The sequence below is a fragment of the Rhinolophus sinicus genome, chromosome 12, assembly GCF_057876585.1.
Source record: "Rhinolophus sinicus isolate RSI-liver-muscle chromosome 12, RSI-T2T, whole genome shotgun sequence".
Classification (NCBI taxonomy): Eukaryota; Metazoa; Chordata; class Mammalia; order Chiroptera; family Rhinolophidae; genus Rhinolophus; species Rhinolophus sinicus.
In genome coordinates, this window is record NC_142512.1 from 22971825 (window position 1) to 22996287 (window position 24463).

A 24463-nucleotide genomic window follows, 5' to 3' on the forward strand; every position below is an offset into this window, starting at 1 on the left:
GTTATGAATGGCTCCTAATCAACGAAGAGATTGCTTTCTTTTGCAGTTTGAAGGTACTACAAAAGCCTGTTGATGTTTCTGTTTATTCTACCCCATCTTAATAGTTTTTCCATTGTTAGTAGATACTTTCAAAACAAAAAGGATCACTAAAATTTATACTTCCTCTTCCTTTTCCATTGCTTCTAAAACTAAAAGTGAAAATGAAATGTTGAAACAGTAAATTATAAATCTATAGCAGATTTGTAATTGTGTATTTCACCCCTGATTGAAATAGAAAGTGATGGTTCTGTTATCATTTGTTAGAATGTTGAATTTCCATAGCTTTAAAATATTCGAACACTTTTGCATGGATTCAGCTACCCTTAACAAAAACATTTTTGAGGGGTGGGAAGGGAAACGTATTCCCATTTTATAATTACAACACTAAACCACAGAAAATTATCTTAACCTCTCATTTGGTGGTCTGTTTTTATCTGTCTTACTCCTTTGATGCTTTTATTTTTGTGTTGTGGTTTGTTGTTGGTTTTTTTTTTAATGTGTATAGACACACTGTTTTGGATGTCATACTTAACAGGAAGAGCTTGGAGTCAGTGGGCTCAATAGTTAATAATAAGAAAATCAAATATTTATAAATTAACCTGAAGTAGCTTTGATGTCAATGTTCCTTTTTAAAGTCTAGGCTATTTTTGTTATAGAGCATTAAAATGACAAAATGTTTTATTTGTTTTATTTAGCTTGTCAGCTCATCTGCAGCTTACCTTTACTGGTTTCTTCCACAAAAATGGTATGTACTTGAAAGTAAACATATTGGCATTCTAACAACAAAACACCTTTGTGAATGTAAAAAAGAAATATTTCTTGTGTGTAAATTTATAGAATTATATTTATTAGATAAGATGCTGATTCTGATCATTAAACTTCTTGTTAGTTGACCTCTCCAACGATTTCCATTATTGTTCTGTGTGGTCAGTGATGGGCTGTGCAGAATGTAACTTGCACCTCTTTAGAAGTTGTGGTTCTTCAATTTCAGTGTGTAGAATCATTTTGATGCTTTTTTTAAAAATACATATACTTGGACCCTACAAAGACTTAGGTCTGGTAGGGTTTTGGTAGAGCTTAGGAGTCTGCGTTTTAATAAAGCACCAAGGTAATTCAGAAATAGGTTGTCTGAGGAACAAATTTTAAGAAACTCTGCCTTAAAAGTTTTTAAAAATTGCAGGGAGACTTGATACATAAGATCTCGTTCATAGTTTGGTTCATAGTTTGGTTCATAGTTGCTTACCTGTTACCCATTTACGTGTTAAGTAGATTTTTAAATTGTTAATTAGTGCTCTGATCATTCTTGAAGGTAAATGTTAGTTTCATCTGGCTCATATCTAAATACAGGAAATTCCAGCTCTGATCTCTAAACCATACTTTTTAGGCTATAATTGCTGTTAAAAAAAAAAAAAAAAAAAAGGCTGTAAAGTACTATCTTACCCAACTCAGAAACATCTTTACAGAGATCATAAGTAGAAAATAACAGAAAAATCTTTTCATAAAATAGAATTCCTTAGATATTTTGCCATTTTTCATTTCCAGTGGTTTTTGAACTTTATGTAAAGACTAATGATGAAAACTTTAATTAATTGCCTTAAAAACCTGGAATAGGTGAAGTCTCTTGAGTAGAACCCTTTTTGCATAAACATTTTGAGTTAATGTTACCACAGTATGTAGCTTTAAAAAATATAGTAATAAAACAACTGAAACAACCACTGCTACCAATGGGATATATCAATATGTTAGATATTATACAAAGAAAATTATATACATGTTTGTTTACATCATTAAAAGACTTGAAAGCATGCTGGTTAAGTTTCAGTTGGTTTCAGAATAGATGAAATGCCCTTTGGCTTGTCCATCTTAAATTTGTATATATCCTTTAATTCCATGGAATAAAAAAAACCTTCATAAAAAACATGTCAAGTTGGTCATTCTTGGTATTTAGTAAGAAACAGAGTTTAACAATAAAAAGGTTTTATTAGAACAGTTTGATAGTTTTTTTCGTAAGAAATTTGAAATCTGGTCGTATCTCTGTTAGCAGCCAATATAACTTTACTTCTAGTTTTGCCTTAGATCTGGTCCATTTTTTATATAGAAGCAACTTGATTAGCATTTTAATCTTTTCTCTAAATCATTTACAATCTCAGAGTCCTTATTTCTAATCATTCATCATTATCTGCTTTTCTGTGGTACTTGTAAAGTATGTGGACTGATAATTTAGCTTATCATTTGAATTTTATAGGTTTATTACTCCTTTGTTCTCAGTCCTACATAAATTATCTATACATAAATTATCTATCACTGAAATTAGTAATGGATAGTAGTTGAACAATATTTACTAAATAGTATTTGGTTAGTTAATATTAACCTAATTGAATTAATTTTACTTGAATCAATAAGTTGAAATTAATTGGAAAGTAGGTTGATTAAGCTTTTTTCCTGTCTGCATGATGAAATATGTAAAGTTCAAAAATTGCTTGAATTCAGTTGGTAGTTTTTTTTTCTTCTTGATATTACTGAAGTAAATGAGAAAGCAAACTCTGTTGACACGTCTGTTTCCAGAAAATAATTTTTATTATAATCAAATTAGTGGAAGCTAGAAGGAAGCAGATGTATTGCTTAAAGAAATAATATTTTTTAAGAAACAAAGATAGAAAACCAACATCAAGATCCCTAAAACCTGATTATTTTTCTTTTGTTTTTAAATGAAGACTTGTTTAGCAATTACTACTTGAAACTGCTTAGAATGAATACACAAAGATTATTAGGGTACTATTCATGGTGAGTATTGTTCAGAGAGTTTTTGTTACTGCACTTGAGACACTGGATTATTTTTTGCTATGTTAAAGTGTTTTCCTGGATATAACTTTCAAAATGACTAGTTCAAATGCATTTTGTGCACACACCCTGTATAAGAAGAATTTTTAAATAGTAAGTAAGTGTTGTCCAAAATCTCAGAACAAAAATTATTTTATTTCAGTATATGTTTATGGATTCATCTATTACAGTACTTCTAGAATTCAAACTTAATGATGAATTAATAAATATTTAAAGTTTTGAACTATTAAGGCCTTTGAAATTTAAAGACAAGTAAGTTATAGAGAAGTATTCTGGAACCTTAATTTGCAAAAGCATTTGTTAGTTAATTGATATAGAGAATATAGACTATTATTTAAAATTAAAATACTATACTTTGTAAACCAAGAGCTTCTTTTAGATCGTAAATAATACCTTAATTTTTGCTGTCTCATATTGGCTTTAGAGAAATTCTGGGGAAAAGGTCAAAAAATAGCTATCTTTCTTGTGAAATTACATGCTTGTATAACTTTGATAAGGTTTACTATTTTTGAAATCCGTTTTTTTTATACTGTTGGTGATTAGTCCTGGTCAAATCAAAGATTTTTAGTTTAACATCTCTGCAGTAAAAGTGAAACATGTATAATAACTAGTTTAAATGTATCTTAAACTTATTTTTTAATAATAGATATTTGTAGAAGAAAAAAATTAAAAATGTTTATTTTGTATGTGGTTGTCTCTCCTGAACTAAAAATACTTTTGACAAATACAGACAAATGCAATTTATTACATTATTTTATTATCATAATTGTTAAATGTTTATAGCAGAAGTAATTGGTAATTTTTTTTAGTTTTAATTGAAATAATTGAGCTATTATTTGAATCAAAAGAAAATCACAATATATAAAAAGATACTTAACAATTGTCTTGTGAAAGGTTTGTTTAAATGACTTTATATGTAAAGGCTTTTTTAAGAACTTGCTGCATATTTGAAACTGATTTTGGGGGAAAAGAATGGATAAATTTCTGAGGAGGCTTCATTACAGGAAGTCCTTTTTGTTTGAAATTTCTAAACTTCTTAGGAAAATGAGTACTGTATTTATATTTTTTTAAAAAATACACTTAAGTATTGATTTTTCTATTTAGATAAGCCATCACAAAATTCAGAAAATGAACAAAATTCTGTTACCCTGGAAGTCCTGCTTGTGAAAGTTTGCCACAAAAAAAGAAAGGTAACGTAAAATGATATTGGTAGATTAAGTAATTTTTTAAGTTGAATATGTTCATGCATATATACTGTGTTTTTAAACATTGGAAGTTTTTGAATATATTGCCTGAATTGTGAAACTGGTAATCTGTTTTGCCAACCTTCCAGATCTTCATGGTTTTTCTAATCTGACTATACTAGGTATATGCATAAAACTTTGTCCTATAGGAGTCTGACAATGAAGGGAAAAAAATATCTTTTAGCATCTTAAGACATACATTCAGTTACTTCCCTACCACTTCAGTCTCTTAGCTTATTGTTTTAGATAATTGTACCCATGAAATTTTAAGTAAGGGCTAAGGGAGAGTTTTTCCCAAAAGGATTATCTTTTGTAACACTACTCTCAGGCAAAGAAATTCTGTTGCCAGCATTATCAGCCATTAACTTGTTAATACATTGCTTCACATTTTCATTATAAGATGAAATCATTTCATTATAGAAACAAGTGTCATGATGGTTAAATTTCCTGGGCAATCCACCAGAGCCAACAGATAATACTTTTAGTAGCCTCAAGTCCTTGGGTATTTTAAGAGTAGGGATGACCTATATGAAGTTCCTATTGCTGATGTTCTTCCAAAATCATGGTAAGGAGATACAGGGCTTGAAAACTGTGCTAGTGCGTTGGTATGGAGTGGACTGTGGTGACAGGAAACAGTAAAGTATGTGTGAAAATCTTTAAAGTTAAAAAGTATCACTCCCCACACCCACCCAACCCCCATACCCACATGACAAGCAGTAATATGAAAATTCTTCGGTATATTTTTTTATTACGGCAAAAATATGTGACTATATCTATGATATGATCCTTTTAGTGTTTCAAAAGAAATGGTAGGCATAAACCTTTCCTTGGAAGGATGCACTACTACTATTAGTCATCTTTGGAGTGTAAGACCTGGGGCACGGGTGACACTTGCATTTCTCATTTTATACTCTTATGTAGAATATAATTTTTTTAGATTATAAACATGTATTTATTTTAAAAAGAAGCTACCATAAAATATGTACTATATTTTTTTGTTACAAAGGATTTATGCATCTTTTAGTTTTTCAACTATGCTCTTTCAGCATAGCTCTAGTGATATAATTACAGAACATTACTCATAAGATGATTAATATTGCCTCTATTAAACAATATTTAAATATATTAATTTGCCGTTTCATAATGTTGACAGTGGGGTTATTATAATTATCTTTTTTCATTCCTAATGGTCCCATCAATTATTTTGTTAATGTAGAAAATTTAAGGGAAAAGATTAATTTACACGAGTTTAACATTTTAAGCATAGTTTTAATTCCATATTTCTAATTTAAAACTCAGATGACCATCAGCTAAATATTGGATATATTATATCGTCATTTTCAATATATTAGAGAAATCATTTGTGTTAATATTTAGAATATAGTTATTCCAAATTTTCTTTTTACTTCATCACAATTTTCAGAATTTTAGTGTGCTATTTGTTTCTTATAGCTGTGCCTATGCCACGTTTTCTATAGCTGTGATTACAAATTTTATTGTAATTCTTACTTCATATGTCTAAATAAATATAATTTAATAATCTTTACTTTTACAGGATGTAAGTTGTCCAATAAGGCAAGTTCCTACAGGTAAAAAGCAGGTGCCTTTGAATCCTGACCTCAATCAAACAAAACCTGGAAATTTCCCATCCCTTGCAGTTTCCAGTAATGAATTTGAACCTAGTAACAGCCATATGGTGAAGTCTTACTCATTGCTATTTAGAGTGACTCGTCCGGGAAGAAGAGAGTTTAATGGAATGATTAATGGAGAAACCAATGAAAATATTGGTAATTTTTATTTTAATAATTTTACTAGATTTTGTCATTGGAGATTAAGGTGGTCAGTGAAAGAGACTGAACCAGTATATTGTCATATAGTCATAATTTTGTACTAAGTTATTTCTTTTAGAGTTTTGTGTTTTTTTTTTAATTTTACTGTGTTTAATTTTTTTTTTTTTAATTGGGGAATGTGCTTTTCCAGGACCCATCAGCTCCAAGTCAAGTCATTGTTTGTTTGTTTTTTCAATCTAATTGTGGAGGGTGCAGCTCACTAGCCCTTGTGGGAATCGAACCGGTGACCTTGGTGTTATGAGCACTGCGCTCTAACCAACTGAGCCTACTGGCACCCCTCTTTTTGAGTTATTTTAATAATTTATTTAAGACTCCCATTCCAAGGAGGAAAATGGAGCAGAACTGGAAAGAAATTGCATGTGTTCTAATAGCATAGCCTTTATTTGCAAATCTCTGATAGTCTAATGAGATAATTTTATGGTAGATTGCCCAGGCTCTTAGACTATGGACTATTGTGCTGTACTAGGTATTTAATTTGTAAAGTTCTTATTAGTACATGATGAAACATATTTCATGTAGTAAAAAAATAAATTGAACACTGGATAGAAAAGACTGGTTGGTATGTGAAATTAGTCTCTCAATAGATGATAAATTCACCTAACCCCCAACATTTTATTGTGGAAAATTTCAGACATACAGAACAGTCAAAAGAATTTTATAGTGAACAACTATGTCCTCACCACTTAGATTGTACAATTAATATTTTATTACACTTGGTTGTCACCTATCTATCCCAATAGTTCTGAATCTACCTTTGAGGTAATTATTTAACCAACATACAGATGCTGGGGATACAAAGATGATTAAAACATCCAGTTCTATCCTCCAAAGACTCAAAACCTAGAGTATGGAGATAGACATAAAATAAGTACAGTTGATCCTTGAAAAACACAGGTTTGAACTGCATGGGGTTGTCGTAACTGGACCTATGTACTTAAAACCTGTGTTGCTCAAGGGTCCATCATATTTGCAGCAAAAGGAGGAGTCACATAATAGAGGTAAATGTGAAATTCAGTGGAGAAGCACCTTGGAAGAAATAATCTTTAAAGTTCTTGAATAGTAGCCATGAATGAGGAGGAACGTTCTGAACAAAAAATAACATTTACACAAATGTGGGGTTAATGTCAATGAATGTCAAAAAGTAAGGAGGACATAAATACATATTGTAAAAACAAAATTGAAGAGTGTAAGTCTGGATAGTATATTGCAATTTAAGTGTAATTTTTACGTCATTTGGGATAAATGTAATATGTTAAGTGACCATATATCATAAATATAACATTTTTGCTTGAATATTTGATTCATGAGAAATGTTTGTCAAATTCAGATGTCAATGAAGAACTTCCAGCTAGAAGAAAACGAAATCGAGAAGATGGGGAAAAGACATTTGTTGCACAAATGACAGTATTTGATAAAAACAGGTAATGTTGGGACAACTAAGGCTCCCATAATATTTTAGATAGATAGGATTTTATTCTGAAGCAGAATATAGTGGTGATACTATTTCCTGGTTTCTCTTTATTCTAATGACTGAAAAAACATTAGAGTTTTTTCTCTTTAGCACATAGAAAACAATAAACATAGATGAGGAAGTATTTGAATGGCTCCGTTAAGATTGTTTATTCAGCAAGTATTTTCTGAGTGGCTACTGTCTGTCGGACACTGTTGTAGGCAGTAAGAAGGCAAGAAAATCCCTGCCTTCGTGGAGGAAACACTTCCACTCCAATTATATCAACTGTTGTCACTTAGTGGTGAGTGCTGTGAAGAAAAAGAGAATAAACGGTTTTATAGAGGAAAACCTCTGAGATGGTGATATTTGAGCAGAGACCTGAATGAAGTGGGCCCTGTGCAAATCTTGAGATTATTATGTATTTACAAAAAATAAGGAAGAAAATTGTGTGTAATCATTATTGTATGGCTGTGTGTGTTTGGCCCAGGGTAGCAAAGAACACTTGGATTCATAATCTTGGCAGTTTTCCTTTGGGAGTGAAACATCTTAGTGCAAGTAAAAGATGCTCCAGGAAGCAAATGCAGCATTCTTTTTGTCAGCAAGTGAGGTGAAATCTGTAACATGCTACGATTTCTTGTCCCAGGCTGCTCGCTGTTGGTTAACACACTTCACTGTCCGGTATAGGAGAAAGAGCCAAGAAAAGTATATATTAACATATTCTTTGTACATGTAAAATGCTGCTTTTTATTTAATGATAAAAAGTACCAAGAAAAATACCATGGGATAATTTTCCCCCAACTTCTTTTGAAAATTTCCTAACCTATTGAAAAAACAATATAGGTAAATAATAGCCACATACCTTTCACTTAGATTCATCAGTAGTTAATATTTTAGCACATTTACTTTATTTGTGAGTGTGTATTTTGTTTTTGTGATGAACCATTTAAAAGTTAGATTGTGACACTCTACTTCATTTTTCCTAAACACTTCAAGGTGTAGCTCCTAAGAACAAGAACATTTCCTTGTGTAATCACAATATACTTACCATATTAAGGAAATTTAACATAATATAACAAATACAATACTGTCTCCCCAAATGACCCCAATAATGTCCTAAAGCTGTTTTCCCCTTCCCCCATTTGTGGACTGATCTGTAGCTACTTGTCAGTTGCCATATCTGTTCAGTCTCCTTCAAAAGTATAGGACTGTAGTTCTGCAGAATGTCTCTCAATTCGGACTTTTGTGGTTGGTTCCTTAAGGAATAGATCAGGTTAAACGTTTTGGGCAGGAACATCACATGGTGACGTGTTCTTTGTGTACATCACAAACACAATATTAGGTTTGATCCCTTGGTTAAGGTGGTATTCACCATATTTCTCCATGTAACACTACTTTTTCCCTTTAATTAATTAATGTGTAATTTCTGTGGTAATACATGAAACTGGGTAAATGTCCTTTTCCCCCCAGCAGCCTTTTATCCAGTAGTTGAGTATCCATTGATGATTCTTGCTTGAATAAATTATTCCTATGTCAGCTGTCAGTTGGTTACTTTCTATCATTTCTTCCACATATATTGGCAGTTTCCTGTAAAGAAGAGCATTCTTTAAAAAAAAGAAATCAGTATAGATTAATGAGTTCCATTTTTAGTCAGCCTGGTTTAATCTGTTCATGTGATTATTAATTGTACTGCTCAAATTGTCCCAAATTTGGTCAGGAGGAGCCCCTGTAAGCAGGCTCCTGTGTCTTTTTGACTTATGTACAGTATTTATTTTTTTTCTGGTATTGTAAAATATTCCAGGCTTACATTCTCCGTTTCCTACCTCTGCCCTGGAATTGGCCATTTCTTCAGGGAGTCTTGGTTCCTTTTAGTAGAGGAAAAGTTATTTGCAAGCCAAGGTCTGGGGATTTAGACATGTAAAAATTCTTTTTATAATCTCAGAGAAATTAAAGTCTCCTTAAACAATAACCAAATTCAAAAGCCAGATAGAAAAAGTGTGGAAAATTGAGCAAAATAAAACACTACTTCTGAAAACAAAAAATAAAACCCATCATAAACCAAGTCAAAATAAAAATGACAAGTTGGGAAAAATAATTTAAATTTATAGTATAGATAGATAATCTCGTTTCTCTAATATGAAAAGATCATACTAAGTAAAAAGAGAAACACCTCAGCCCAGTTGATGAGCGAGAGATATAATAAAAATGTTTACAAAACCAAAAAAAAACAGGGTTCTTAAACAATTCACAGGTAAGATATCTGAATATAAAAGTACACTGAGATGCCATTTTTTTCACTTACCAATTTAGCATAGATCAAAAAACTTGATGAAGCACTACTGACGAGGCTGTGAAGAAAAAGAGCTTCCTCATACATTACAGGTAGTAGAGTAAATTGGATTGAACCTGTCAAATGTACAATCATAAAATAGAGCATTATGTAGCCATGTAAATGCATGAGGGAAGCTCCTTTTCAATTTAGAAGTATATGAATGTATTACCTATTCAAATACAATAAAATTAGCCTTTTGAAATATAAAGTTGAATAGCTTTGCTAATATATCATTGAAGTAGAATAAATGCAGTTAACAGCATAAAGACAAAAATACTTCAGTCTCAAAATCATTTGGTGTTAAGAGCCTGTCTTTGGAAACAGACTACCTGGATTCAGTTGCTAGCTCTGGTTACTTACTGTGTCATCTTAAGGCAAGTTACTTAACCTCTTTGTGCCTCATTTTTCACTTCTGAAAAAATGGAGTAATAGCATCTCCTTCATAGAGCTATTGGGAAGATTAAATGAACTGTGCATATCTTTAAAATAGTGCCTGGCACATTGTAAGCACTCAATAAATGTTAACTATTATCACCTAACAATTGATGAAGAGAAGCCAAATTCCTGCTATATACAATTAATTATTGAGCATGGTTGAAGAATGGTGTTTAGGGTAGTAGTGTTACCAGTGTTTAAAAGTATGGAAAAAAGTATATAAGCGTACACATATATGTACGTACATATTAAAACTACTGCGGGTATGGGTATAATTTGATTCTTTGATTGAACTTGTATTCATTCATTCATCCATGAAATGTTTATTGAGCACCTATATGTGCCAGGTGCCCCCAGAATCTTATAGTCTTCATTACAATTATAAATTAGATTACTGGTCAAGTATAAAAGTAAAGAATTCTAGTTCAAATATTCACAATAGTTAAAAATAACAAAGGCATAATTCTTACTGGTCCCATAAGGCAAGTATTGGAACACTGTTTTTAACACAATTTTTAAGTTATAAAGCCTGCACACATGCTTTATACTTAATGTTTAAAACTTACTAAGTTTCGAGACCTTAGGTATATTATACTTCAAATGTTTAAAGTTATATCTGAGTAGCTACATTAATGAAATAATTTTCTAGTAATAATAGTTATTAGTGCAAATCATTAAAATTGCTTTTGTCAAGAATGGAGTGTAGGTATATTTTAAAATTTTGTCGGGTATATAAGCTAGTTTATAAATTTAATAAATGCTTTTTAGTATAAATCTAAAAATGTAGAATTTGTGTACTTATAATATATAGGTTACTTTAAAGTGTGTGTGTTTGTCTAACAGGCGCTTACAGCTTTTAGATGGGGAGTATGAAGTAGCCATGCAGGAAATGGAAGAATGTCCAATAAGCAAGAAAAGAGCAACATGGGAGACTATTCTTGATGGGAAGGTATGGACTGCTTAGAAGGCTGAGCACATTATAGTTATGAACTCCCATTTTTCATTGATGTTTTCTTCCTCAAATGCAAATTCATGTTGAAAGCAAAGAGTCCTTTGTTTTTATACTTTGAAAAACACAAGTAAATTTATCTGGTCAGAGTAATGGAAGGCATCGTCCTTGGAGCCAGACCAGGTTCAGATCTCCACTCCTAGCTATGTGGCATCTGGCAAGTTACTCAAACTTTGTGTCTCGGTTTTCTCATCTATAAAACGAGGCATAGAATTGATGGCTTACATGAAATATGTTTAGCAGTGTGCCTGGCATAAAATAAGTGCTCAATAAATGTTAACTGCTATTTTAAATCCCATTCGTAGTAACAGCAGATAACATATGATGACTAATAATTTATCAAGAAATCTACAGAACTTACGTGAAGCACATTTTAAAATAACTCTTCTAAGAGACTTAACAAATAAGGCATACATACATTTCTTGAGTAGGCAGACTCAACAGAATAACATCATTTATTTCTACATATATTAGGTCCTAAAGGATTTTTTTAAGCCTTAAAATTAGTCTCGTTAACCTAGAACAATATGTAATAATACTAAGGAAAATTATGGAGAGAAATTACATGGTATAAGCATAGGAATAGACAAGCATATCACTGACGCATAGCCTGGAAATAGTTTCATGTACATTTGGAATTGAGTCATGGTAAAATAGGTGTTAGATCTGTGTAGGAAAGAAAGAATGACTGTTCGTTAATTGTGACAGAACTGGTCTCTAGCCATCTGGAAATAAACTTAGATCTAACAAATTTCAGAAGGCTCATAAATATAAACGTAAAAATTAACAATATATAACTTCAGAAAAAAAGTAGGTATTAATATAATCTTGTTATGAGAAAAGCCAAGTATGATAGAACGGCTAGAAAGCATAAAATAAAAATGAATAAAGTGAATAGTTTCTATACTGCTAAAATCTAAATTTATAAACAAATGATAGACTGGGGAAAATATTTGTAACCTACAAAAGGCTACTATTATTAAACAGTTTTATAAAACAGAAAAAGATAAGCAATCTAATTAGAAAAATGGATAAAGGAAAATTGGGCAGTTCTTAAAGCAACAAATATAGATGGCCAGCCAGCAGGCTTTTAAAAAGATACTCACCCGTATTAGTATTCAAAGACGTGCAAACAAAATCAGAGATAATACTTTTGACTACTAGTTTGACAACAGTTGAAAAGATTAACAGTTTATAGTCGGATATGTGAGGACACATACGTGTAATCTCAATGCTGTAATATAAGAATAAGTTGGTACAACCTTACTAGAGAGCACACTGGCAATATGAGTAAAAATTTAAATTGTGTATATAGTCATTAACAATTACATTTCTACAGTTTTGTCACAGGATAGTAACTGATAACTGAAAGGATGTAGATAACAGGTTTTGTCAAGAATTTTTAAATGATGAAAAATTAGAAACACCTTAAATCTAAAAAGCCATTAAAAAGGAAAATATTTTCACAGGAACATTTCCATGATATTTAATTTTTATATAATAGTATATATACTCCCACATTTTCTAAAATAAATGATGATAATAGTGGTTACTTAGAGGTGATGGGATTTCAGTTCTGTATACTTAGCTGCAATATTTGAATTTTTTGCAGGAACTTATCTTTATGTTTTAATTTCTTACTCAAAGTTTGTTGGGTTTATCCATGAGAAAATAAAGATACATATATATTAAAGATATACATACATACATACATACATATATGTGAGTTGTTGGTTTTTCCCAAGAAATTGTTCAAGGCAATGTGAAATGGACATCCTTTTAAGTCAGATCATATAGATTTGCTTCTCTTTTAAAGTTCTGTGGTGGTTCTTTTAAATATATGTCCCATAATTTACTAACCCAGTGCTACTTGGATAGATAACGCCATTATTTTAATTTTTTTACATTTTCAAAAATGTAAAAAATAACTTGCACATATATCTTTGTGCATTGCAAATATTTTTATAAGAGAAATTCCTAGATATGGACTTACTGTGTCAAAAGCAGTTTATATTTTTACCTCACTCCAGTCTAAAATTAGAGTTTTAAGAGGATTATATGTAATAAAGATGTAGAAGGAGTTTAGGCTTGTATAGCAGTAAAATAAATAGGAGCCCATTGAAAGTTTCTGTAAAAGGGAATAGCATGAAAGTAGTCTTTGAGAAGACTATTTGGTCTCATATGGATTGAAAACTACAAATTAGAAGCAGGAAGAGAGCTGAGATAACTGCAGTAATAAGGTAGTAGTAAGGATCTGTACTTAGGGATTGTGTAAGAGAAACGAGAGAAATAGTGGTCAAATGTAATTATAAAATTTTTAGCTTAGGGTTGCTAGTAGATTGATAATGGCTAGGAACAAAATTAATTGTACCTAGGAAGGAAAGAAAAGTTCACATCCTAACAGTTTAAGGTGACATCGATACCATCTAAGCGTCAATGTCCCAGAGGTGGTTGGAGATACTTGGGTTTAGAGCTTAAGTATAAAGAATGGAGAATCCATTTGGGATCATCAGCCTAGTAATACCGTGTTTCCCCGAAAATAAGACCTAACCGAACCATCAGCTCTAATGGGTCTTTTGGAGCAAAAATGTTTTTTTAATATTATTATTTACTTTAATATAAGACTGGGTCTTATATAATATATGATAACTGGTTTTATATTAATTTTTGCTCCAAAAGACGCATTAGAGCTAATGGTCCGGCTAGGTCTTATTTTTGGGGAAACATGGTAGGTAAATCCTTGAAGATGGGCAAGAGATAGGGACATATGGCTAAATGTTAGCTAGGAATTAAGGAGACCAAGAGAAGAGGAAGTAGTCTTATAAGTGATTAGAAGTGGAGGAAAGCCAAAATAGTTCAGTGTTCCAAAACCCAAAGAAAGGGAAGCAGGGTAGTCATCAGTAAAGCTAAGAGAAGTCAAGAAAAACTAACTAATTGCTGTGATTGTTCAATTTGGAAAAAGAAATTAGTTGGTCATCTAAGTGTTTGCAAACTGGGAGGCTTTGGATACTACAATTTTTTGTTTTTAAAGACATTTAAATTGATTATCAACATATAAAAAAGGCACGTTTTCCCATTAGAACTTGAATTTCTGACTTTCGAAAAATCTAAAAATCTGTGCTGGGCTAATGTTTGCACATGGCAACAATTCAGCTATTACTGATAAGTTATTGCCTTTTTTAGACAACGTGGGTTCTCCAGTACTGCGTCTCTACTGTGCCATACATTCACTTGCCTGGCCATCTCTGTAGGCATTTTAGGTTTCCAAGGAAAAAAATCTGTTGATTTAAATCAAATCGACATTAACTTATAATAAATACTATTTTTTTGTTTTTATACAAATTCAGTTCATTATGTGGAGTCTTCACTCGTCTTTTTCTTTTTTTTTTTAGAGGCTGCCTCCATTTGAAACATTTTCTCAGGGACCTACGTTGCAATTCACTCTTCGTTGGACAGGAGAGACCAATGATAAATCTACAGCTCCTATTGCCAAGCCTCTTGCCACTAGAAATTCAGAGAGTCTCCATCAAGAAAACAAGCCTGGTTCAGTTAAACCTACTCAAACTATTGGTAAGAAAACATTACTGTCAAAATAATGCTTTGCAGAGTTAGGACTTAGGCTTTGGATTAATTTATTTGTCTTTTGTGCCATAATTATTCTTTGGGAAGTATTATTTGACTTAGTAGAGAGAGAAATTATGAGCCATAGTAAGTTAGGGTGCTCCTATATTAAATGTAAACTTTTGTGTTAAAGTTACAGATCAACAGTCCTTTATGCAAAATCTTTGTGTTAGATGTACCTGGGAATTTTTTTTTTTTTTTTTTAGAAACATGATATATTTGCCACATATTATATGACCTCCAAATGAGGTCTGTAGATAGCCTTATGTCAATTAAGGACAAGTTTTTCCACTAAATAAATTTGCCTCAGACTTATGAGAAAACGATTGGTTTTCAGTGCTTTTTAGATTTTGGAATTGCAGCTTTATAGGGCTTTGGGATTGTATGCTTTTTATGATTCATGTAAAACTTTGTATGTGTTTATATTTGTAGAACTGAATTCAGTATTTCAAAGTTGTTTTTATAATTTTAGGACTCAAAGAGGCTCATCATAACCTGAATTTTACCAGATTAAATTTTGCAGTAATTTAAGAGGAAAAACATTTACAAATGGGGTTAGCTCTGCTGAGCCTAAGGTCCAGGTTGCAGTGGTCTGTCATTTTGTATCTGCCTGAGAGGAACAATATCTTTGACCTAAGAGTATCCATGTGTTTTTATCTTAAGTTTGTTTAAAGAAGGCAAAAGGCTTACAACAGCTGTCATTGACATTGACCACTCATGTCCATTTATTGTGTGCACGTCATTATAAGCATCAGATTAAAAAGATATAACAAATGGCCTGTGTCAGAAAAAAGATTTCCTAAGTAAATTGTGGTCTAAACACGTCTCAAAATACTCTGCAGCCAGTCAAGTCGGTAAAAGAATTTAAAAGAAACAGAAAAAAGTTTTATATGAAAGTGTACGTATGAAATACTTATGTTAGGGAAAATAAAAAAATTTTAAATCTAAAGAACTATGTCAAAATTATTTTAATGCTGATTATCTTGTGGGTTTGGAATATTAATATAATCATTTTTTATTTAATACTTGTTAAACCAACATTTAGTGGATGTCTGCTCACTGCTTTGCCCTAGGAATATAAAGACCAATCAAAACCACACTATGACCTCAAAGTGGTTAAAAACATTACAGTGACTACATACCTGAGGTTACTTTTATAATGATTTAGACATAAGAGGTGTTTTTTTAAGAAGTATGGCTCCTTCCAATAAAGATCATTACTATCTGATAATGGGTGTGCTGATTAAGGGGATTGTTACGTTTTGTTACCTTGAGGGTGAGAACAAAAATTGTGTTAAATACACAGGTAGAATTCTGTGAAACTTAATGTTTAATTATTTCCACAAGATAATATTATATCACTAGTTAGAGGCAATTTGTATTAAATATAAAAGTATATATTTTCAGCTGTAAAAGAATCATTGACTACAGATCTACAAACAAGAAAAGAAAAAGATACTACCAATGAAAACCGACAAAAATTAAGAATATTTTATCAGGTAAACATAGCTGATCCTTCTTTTTTAAGTAATCATGAAATGCCTTTGTTTTGCATGTTACATCTGAAATATTTTGGATTTTAAATAAATGTCTCTAATTTGATTTTTCTTTTAAATTGTTTTAACTTTTTAAAGGCGATTTTGAAACAAAATATTTTGAGATGTGTAAGTTGGAGATTTGCTTTTTTTTTGTTTTAAAGTTCCTTTATAACAACAATACAAGACAACAAACTGAAGCAAGAGATGACCTACATTGCCCTTGGTGCACTCTGAACTGCCGCAAACTTTATAGTTTACTCAAGCATCTTAAACTCTGCCATAGCAGATTTATCTTCAATTATGTTGTAAGTTATTTTTCATTTTTTTCTTACCAATAATATATCATATGTAAGACAATCTGACTTTCAAAAATTGTACTTTGTACAAAATACCAAAATTTCTGCATGATGGATTGCTCTATGCATGAATTACAACAAATGATTCAGAGTTTACACATTTGCATAGTGCACCTATATTGACTCACGTAATCCACACCAGTTCTTTGAGTTAAGTGGTAATTTCCTGATCCTTGCTCAGACAAGAAATAATTTGTAAAAAGTTACCAAGCCGATAAATGACATAGCCAGGATTTTAACACAGGTCTTTTTGACTCTTAGGTTCTCTGACTTCCTGTTCACCATGCTGGTATGCCTGGCTTATTTTAGTTTTCAAAACATTAAGAACCCATAGTACTTTTTAAATTAATTAAAAATGAGGGCTAGGTATTTAGGGTAGAATAATTAATATTTTCTTTTCCTAAACACCTTGCCATTTTTGTTACAGTATCATCCAAAAGGTGCTAGGATAGATGTTTCTATCAATGAGTGTTATGATGGCTCCTATGCAGGAAATCCTCAGGATATTCATCGCCAACCTGGATTTGCTTTTAGTCGCAATGGACCAGTGAAGAGAACGCCTATCACACACATTCTTGTGTGCAGGTAGGTAAAAAGATCATATACAACAAAAGTTTTTTCTCTGATTTTTATTAATAATGTTGGAGGAACCAAGGGGAACCAGACAAAAGACACTCTTTAGGTGGGAGTCATTAATTATTTCAGTATTAGCTAAGCTTCTGGGGAGGTGTTCTGCTGTATAACCCTCCCCAGCTCCTGTTTCTGTTGGGTTTTCTCACTTCCTCCTCACAGCTTTTTCTTGAATTCTAAATGTTAATGCCATTAGTGCTGCAGGGGTTAGGGGCATTAAAGAATTCTGGTGGAGGTTTCTGTGTGCACCTAGGTAGAAACCCCTGCGAAAGGAATGTAATCTATTTGGGTGGTGTGAAATACAAGGAACGCTATCCCTGTTACTTAATAATATTACATCAACATTTCTTTTCATTAGGCCAAAACGAACAAAGGCAAGCATGTCTGAATTTCTTGAATCTGAAGATGGAGAAGTGGAACAGCAACGAACATACAGTAGTGGACACAATCGTCTATATTTCCATAGTGATACCTGTTTACCTCTCCGTCCACAAGAAATGGAAGTAGACAGTGAAGATGAAAAAGATCCTGAATGGCTAAGAGAAAAAACAATTACAGTAATTATCATCATCATCATCATCATCATCATCGACAATGATTTTAGAATTTTTTGATGAAATAATTGTTTGAAAACTATTAATTGTTTAATATAAATTAAACTTCTGACTTAAAGGACGTTTTTCTAAATTAAGGAATTCAGGAATCCGTAATTTTTATAGTTGTGTCATTTAAACAGTTACCAAGTAAAGAAAATGCAGTTTCTTCTTAAGACTTCATAGTATTTTTCTTCTTTTATTTTATTTATAGGTAACTATTTCATAACTTAGGAATTCCTTTTTTAAAATTACTGCTTAAATAGAAGTTGTTTAAGAAACATTTCCACTTTGCTGTATAAAAGTTGTATTTTTAGTTACAAAAAATTCTTTTTTGACAGTCTCACAATTTTTTCTTAGAAATGCCAGTTATATTTATTCTGCACTTAATCGGTATTTTTTCTTTTTTCTTGTAGCAAATTGAGGAATTTTCTGATGTTAATGAAGGAGAGAAAGAAGTGATGAAACTATGGAATCTCCATGTCATGAAGCATGGGTAGGGTATTTCTAAATTTAAACATTGTATTTCCTTTATAGTCTTTGCTGCTTCAAATTCTACAAATCTACCTTTCTTAGAATTTCTTATGACCTATTGCTTCAACAAACCAGAAGACAAGTAATTGTATATGGGTTATTAAAAGACATGAAATAAAAATAAATAAATAAAAATAAAGCATTTCATATAAAATTCCGTTAATTTAGATATAACACGTCTGAAATCTTATCCTAATCCAAATTATTATAATTGCATAAAGAAAAATGGTGATGCTCAAAGAATGTATAAGGAAGGTGCTAGCTCTAACAGGTTTTTATTTTTAATGTGTTTCTTTTCGTTTCAATGACCCAATTTTCATTCTTTTTATTGCCAGGGAATACAAAAATAATATGCCATGTGCTACATTCCTGGAAATCCTGAAAATTGCTTATCACAGTTATTACCACAATTTTTAAAATATTGCTTAATTATTCAAAATAAAATATAAGTAGCTTTTCTGATGTCTTATTACCATTCCAGAGAGGGCAGGGTAGAACAATCCTATTTCTTGTACCTTTGTGGTTAAGAATATATTCCAAAGCATTGTTTTGCCTGCAGATCTGCCTCCTTCCCTGTGTGAACTATTTACTTGTCAATACACATATTTTTCTTCTCATTATTAAATCCTCATTGAAGGCATCCAAAGTTTTTTCATTTTTAGCACAAGCATTCAAAGTTTCTTTATTTTTCGATAAGTGAGATAAATGGGAAGGAGGAAGCACTTCTGTTTCTTTACTCTTGGGGAGTGAAGAGTTGTTGATACGTAAGTTCTAGTTCAGATGTCTGGGTGTATGGCCCATTTTTTTGTATACTGCCTTGAGCTAAGAATAGTCTTCACACTTTTAGTGAGTTGTAAAAAAGACAGATGCCATACAATTTCTCTTATATATGGAATCTAAAAAAAAATAACATAAAAACTCAGTAGATACAGAGAACATTTTGATGGTTGCCAGATGGGAGAGGGGTTTGGGGGAATAGGTGAAAAAGAGGGAGGGAATAAGATATACAAATTGCAAGTTATAAAAACAGTAACAGGGATATAAAGTACAGCATAAGGAATATAGTCAATGATATTGTAATAACTATGTATAGTGTCGGGAGGGTACTAGACTTAAAATGGTGGTGATCACTTCATAAAGTATATAAATGTCTAATATATGCTGTACATCTGAAACTAATATGATACTGGATGTAATTGAAAAATTTTTAAAAATGATAGAGATTACATACGACTTGCACAGCCTTAAATATTTACTATCTATCCTTTTATAGAAAATATAAAGGCTTTGTCTGGTCCCCGATCTAGGGGAACTCAAGTTATTTGTAAAAATATATATGTGAAGGCTTACATTAAATCTGTTTTTCCTTTTGTCCTGATGTGCCAGTTTCAAGATAGAATTTTAAATTACTTTATTGAGTTCCATTTTAACTCCTTGATCTAAAACTGTTAGCACAACAACTATTGGGATTCATTGTATACTGGCATTATAAAATGGCAGGTAGTTGGGTAAACTATTCGGATTTTTAAAAACCTGCAAGCAGGTCTTATGGACTCTGTTGGACTCTGCGCTAGTGGGTAACTGAGCAGCCATTCTCCTATTTGGTTCTCTCAGTTTATTCATTGTATATACACCCTATTGACTTTGTGCTAACACAACCATACTGTACCACATTTGTTGTGATGTGTTCATTTTTTTCAGAGCTTTACCATGAACTAAAAATACAGAGAAACACTGCTTCTGAATTAGGAAAGTCTGTCAAGATCAAGGGAGAGAGTAAAGGGGGTAGTGTGTATATAGAGTTAATGCTTTCATTAACTCTATATACACACTACCCCCTTTACTGGTGCTGACAAGAGAAAATATACTTTTAATACTGCCATTTGTAATTTCATTAGGAAAAACAGATGACGTCTATTTAAACTCTGGTTAAATTAAATCTCTTCAAATTTTTTAAGTGGTAAGATCATTCAGGTGATAGAATCTCAGATTCACTATAGTTTTACTACTTGCTAAATCATCATTTACTAGATTTGGATATAGTCTTATTGTTTTATAATGGTTATTACTGTTGCATTTGACAAAAATGCGTTGTGTCGCTATTGATGTTTTGTGTTGTTTTTATTAAATAGGTTTATTGCTGACAATCAAATGAATCATGCCTGTATGCTGTTTGTAGAAAACTATGGACAGAAAATAATTAAGAAGAATTTATGTCGAAACTTCATGCTTCATCTAGTCAGCATGCATGACTTTAATCTTATTAGTATAATGTCAATAGATAAAGCTGTCACCAAGCTCCGTGAAATGCAGCAAAAATTAGAAAAAGGAGAATCTGCTTCCCCTGCAAATGAAGAAATCACTGAAGAACAAAATGGGACAGCAAATGGATTTAGTGAAATTAACTCAAAAGAGAAAGCTTTGGAAACAGATGGTGTCTCAGGGGTTTCAAAACAGAGCAAGAAACAAAAACTCTGAAAAGGCCTAAACCCATTTTATGGACAAACACTGAAATTGCATTCTAGGGAGTTCAGTTTTCTTTTTGTGTTTTAATCGTAGGTTTCAAACAGGCACTGGTTAGATGAACTAAATGATTTCAACAAGGATAATATGTATCAGGGTTCTACTTCATTATGCAGCGTTACATGTATGTCAGTTTTATTGATGTCATTAAAACATTCTCTTTGTTTGAGCATGAAAAGCAATACTTCAAAGAAAGTATTTTTAACTTCAACAATTGTCTTATGAAATATATTAAATTAATCTTGAAATTATTTCATATATTATAATGTTTTTTGCATTTGTGACTGGCTGTTTTTCTACTTTGTAATTGTGAGACATTTTCTTGGGGAGGGAAAATTGGAATGTGATTCGCTTTTTTAAAAATTGAAGATTTTTCTGAAATTATGTTGCATTACTATTTGCAGTCAAAACCTTGATCCTTGATTTTGAAATCATTTATCAATTGGAAGTGAAAAATTACAACACATAAGAGATTTTGCATTGCATAAGTTCATTTTACAATTTTAAAGTAGCACTTCTTCATCTTAGGCCTGTTTGAGAAGATGTTAATTTTTCACATTCAACAGTGAAATGTCACGTTGGTTTATAAAGTTACTTACCATGTTTTTATGTGGATAATTTTAGTGCATTGCTCACCCAGTATGTGTTTTTAAACTTGAACGTTTTGCTGTTTTGGTCCCCCCCCCCCCCCCATTTAGGAAAGCACATGGAAAATTAAGCTGTCCACATCTTTTCATTAGGATTGTAAACCAAGGGGAGGACAAGTTGGAGATTTTTAAGATGCCACTTTTCAAGGGAAGAAATGTTCTATAAAAATGAACTAGAAAATGTTATAACTTCTTTTTGTTTGCAAGGATGTCTTTGTAATGTATTTCACAGTTAGGATATCCAATACAGATAAGCTGACTTGAATCGTTTTGAGTAATTTTGCCCTGTGTTGTATGTGTTTCATGCACATATTTGCAGTTGGATTTTCTCCAACGGGAAGTGGTTTCACTACTGGCACATTAACAAGCACCAATAGATTTTTATTCCAACTCCAAGCACTGTGGTTGAGTAACATCACCTCAATTTTTTATTATCCTTAAAGATAATTGCATTTTCATATTCTTTATTTATAAAGGATCAATGCTGCTGTAAATACAGGTATTTTTAATTTTTTAATTTCATTCCACCACCATCAGATGCAGTTCCCTATTTTGTTTATTGAAGGGATATATAAGCTTTCTAATGGTGTCTTCAGAAATTTATAAAATGTAAATACTGATTTGATTGGTCTTTAAGATGTGTTTAACTGTGAGGCTATTTAACTAATAGTGTGGATGTGATTTGTCATCCAGTATTAAGTTCTTAGTCATTGGTTTTTGTGTTAAAAAAAAAATAGGAAAGAGGGAAACTGCAGCTTCATTACAGACTCCTTAATTGGTAAGCTCTCCAAATGATGAGTTATAGTAAACTCTGATCATGCCTCTGGGATAGTGGATTTTGAGCATTTCTCTCGGGCTTTAATTTGCTAAAGCTGTGCACATATGTAAAAAATAAAAATAGATTATTTTAGGGGAGATGTAGGTGTAGAATTATTGCTTATGTCATTTCCTAAGCAGTTATGCTCTTAATGCTTAAAAGAAGGCTAGCATTGTTTGCACAAAAAGTTGGTGATTCCCTCCCCCAAATAGTAATGAAATTACTTCTGTTGAGTAAACTTTTTATGTCATCTTATAATAAAAGCTGAAAAAAATCCCTTTGTTTCTATTTATAAAAAAATGCTTTTCTATATGTACCCTTGATAAGAGATTTTGAAGAAATCATGTAAGATGATAAAGCATTTGAATGGTACAGTAGATGTAAAAAAAATTCAGTTTAAAAGAACGTTTGTTTTTACATTAAATGTTTATTTGAAATCAAATGATTTTGTACATAAAGTTCAATAATATAAAAGCTGTATTCTGTTTTGATTTGTTTTTTTTAATTTTATGCATTGTTAATGTGTACATTAAAACTTTGGCTTGTCTAGGATTGTAAGGATCCAGAAGTACAACCATCGGTCAGAGCTAATAAGAAATGAAGAAAGGACTTCCTAGCCTCCAAAACTGTGAGAAATAAATGTCTTGCTTTAAGCCAAAAAAAAGAAACAAAAAAAAGCGCAAAAACAAAAAATGGTGAAACCTGTTTTCAGTTTTAGTGACATAAGTTTCCACTAGTGTGTTATATTATTTATAGTAATATATATTTTAAATTTATAATTCAGAATGTCAATATTAGTTAACAGCTATCCATCTTTGGTTGTGGAATATTTTTTTTTTTTTTTCATTTTTAATGAAAGAATTTACCTTGGCTTTAAAAAAGCTCAGGATAGAGTGGGATACAAATGATAGTTATAAAGTAATTATGTGTAATAAAATTATATACTACATTCCATGAGATCTGTAGTTGAAGTTAACTCTAGAAGAGTTGGAGAAAACTTTACAGAAGAGTTGACAGTTCAGTTGTTCTTGCTTTATTTACTGCTGTTAGTGTGTTGTCTGTACACATGCTGCTGTGTATTCTTTGAGCTGAGTGCCCCTATTTTTCCAAAGTTCACTATGTGCATTTCTTTTAAGCACTTGACTCTAAGTCCTCACTGACCTTAGTACTGCCTAATGGTCTTAGTTGGTGACATGATGAGGGCTTTACGTGCCATGCTAAAAATTTGGATTTCAGGAGGTAGGAAGTATTTGGAGATTTACTGCACAGATATGACACCAACAAATTTGTGTTTTAGGTGAGCCACAGCCATAAGAATTTGGGAGGGGAGAAGCTTTACATAAGGAGACTCATTAGGATGCTATTGTAAAAATCCAGGTAGTGCCCAAGAAGTAATTGTTGGTGTTGCAGTATAAAGGAGTGAAAGCGCACTGATAATCAGTGATGAAGCCATCCCGTAACACAGAAAACGAATAAAATGGCAACTTCAAGGGAGTTGAGTGATAGAAAACAGGTTTAATGAGTTTATTAAATGGAAAATGAGCTGGAGAGATTTATCGCAGTATGTGAAAAATGGGGCCACAGCAAGAGGTAGGCAAAGGAAGAATTTCAGGGAGACTAGATGGGAAGGTTGAGCAAGATAATAGACTGATAGGAAGAGACAGAAAAGACCTAAGACAAGTTACCAGAAAACGGAAGGAATAAGATCAAAAAAGGTGGATTCAGCTTGTTAAAGATGGAAGTTTGCTAATAACACTGTTGGCAAGAAATGGGGAAATGGGCACTCAAGACATTTCTGGTGGAAAAATAAATTGATACAACTTCTAGAGAAAGTAGTCTGGTACTTTATTAAAACCACAATGCACTTAACCTTTGCCATAACAATTCCATCTTTAGGAATTTCTCCTACCGGCCAAGCAGGCAGACAGGAATTTCACCTCACCAGACAGTGATGAGGACCTACCAGTAGTACCCTGCGATGACAGAAGAAACTGGACTTCACCCACA

General features: G+C 31.9%; 2 protein-coding genes across 4 annotated transcripts in view; one reads left to right on the forward strand and one right to left on the reverse strand.

Moving 5' to 3' along the window:
• Window positions 1-22941, forward strand: part of SUZ12 (SUZ12 polycomb repressive complex 2 subunit) — a 37553-nt gene extending 14612 nt beyond the window's left edge. For all 3 annotated transcript variants that reach the window (XM_019750705.3, XM_019750706.3, XM_074320095.2), the window contains 12 exons: window positions 735-784; window positions 3985-4070; window positions 5680-5911; window positions 7302-7395; window positions 11032-11137; window positions 14590-14767; window positions 16226-16317; window positions 16518-16661; window positions 17140-17297; window positions 17701-17899; window positions 18352-18431; window positions 20602-22941. In XM_019750705.3, the coding sequence (XP_019606264.1) occupies window positions 735-784; window positions 3985-4070; window positions 5680-5911; window positions 7302-7395; window positions 11032-11137; window positions 14590-14767; window positions 16226-16317; window positions 16518-16661; window positions 17140-17297; window positions 17701-17899; window positions 18352-18431; window positions 20602-20947 (1765 nt within the window). In that variant the 3' untranslated portion in view covers window positions 20948-22941. The remainder of the gene's footprint in view (window positions 1-734; window positions 785-3984; window positions 4071-5679; window positions 5912-7301; window positions 7396-11031; window positions 11138-14589; window positions 14768-16225; window positions 16318-16517; window positions 16662-17139; window positions 17298-17700; window positions 17900-18351; window positions 18432-20601) is intronic.
• The window catches only part of CRLF3 (cytokine receptor like factor 3), a 59640-nt gene continuing 43483 nt past the window's right edge, over window positions 8307-24463 (reverse strand). Inside the window, exon 8 of the mRNA XM_088802059.1 lies at window positions 8307-9008. Coding sequence (XP_088658185.1) covers window positions 8980-9008 — 29 coding nt within the window. The 3' untranslated portion in view covers window positions 8307-8979. The remainder of the gene's footprint in view (window positions 9009-24463) is intronic.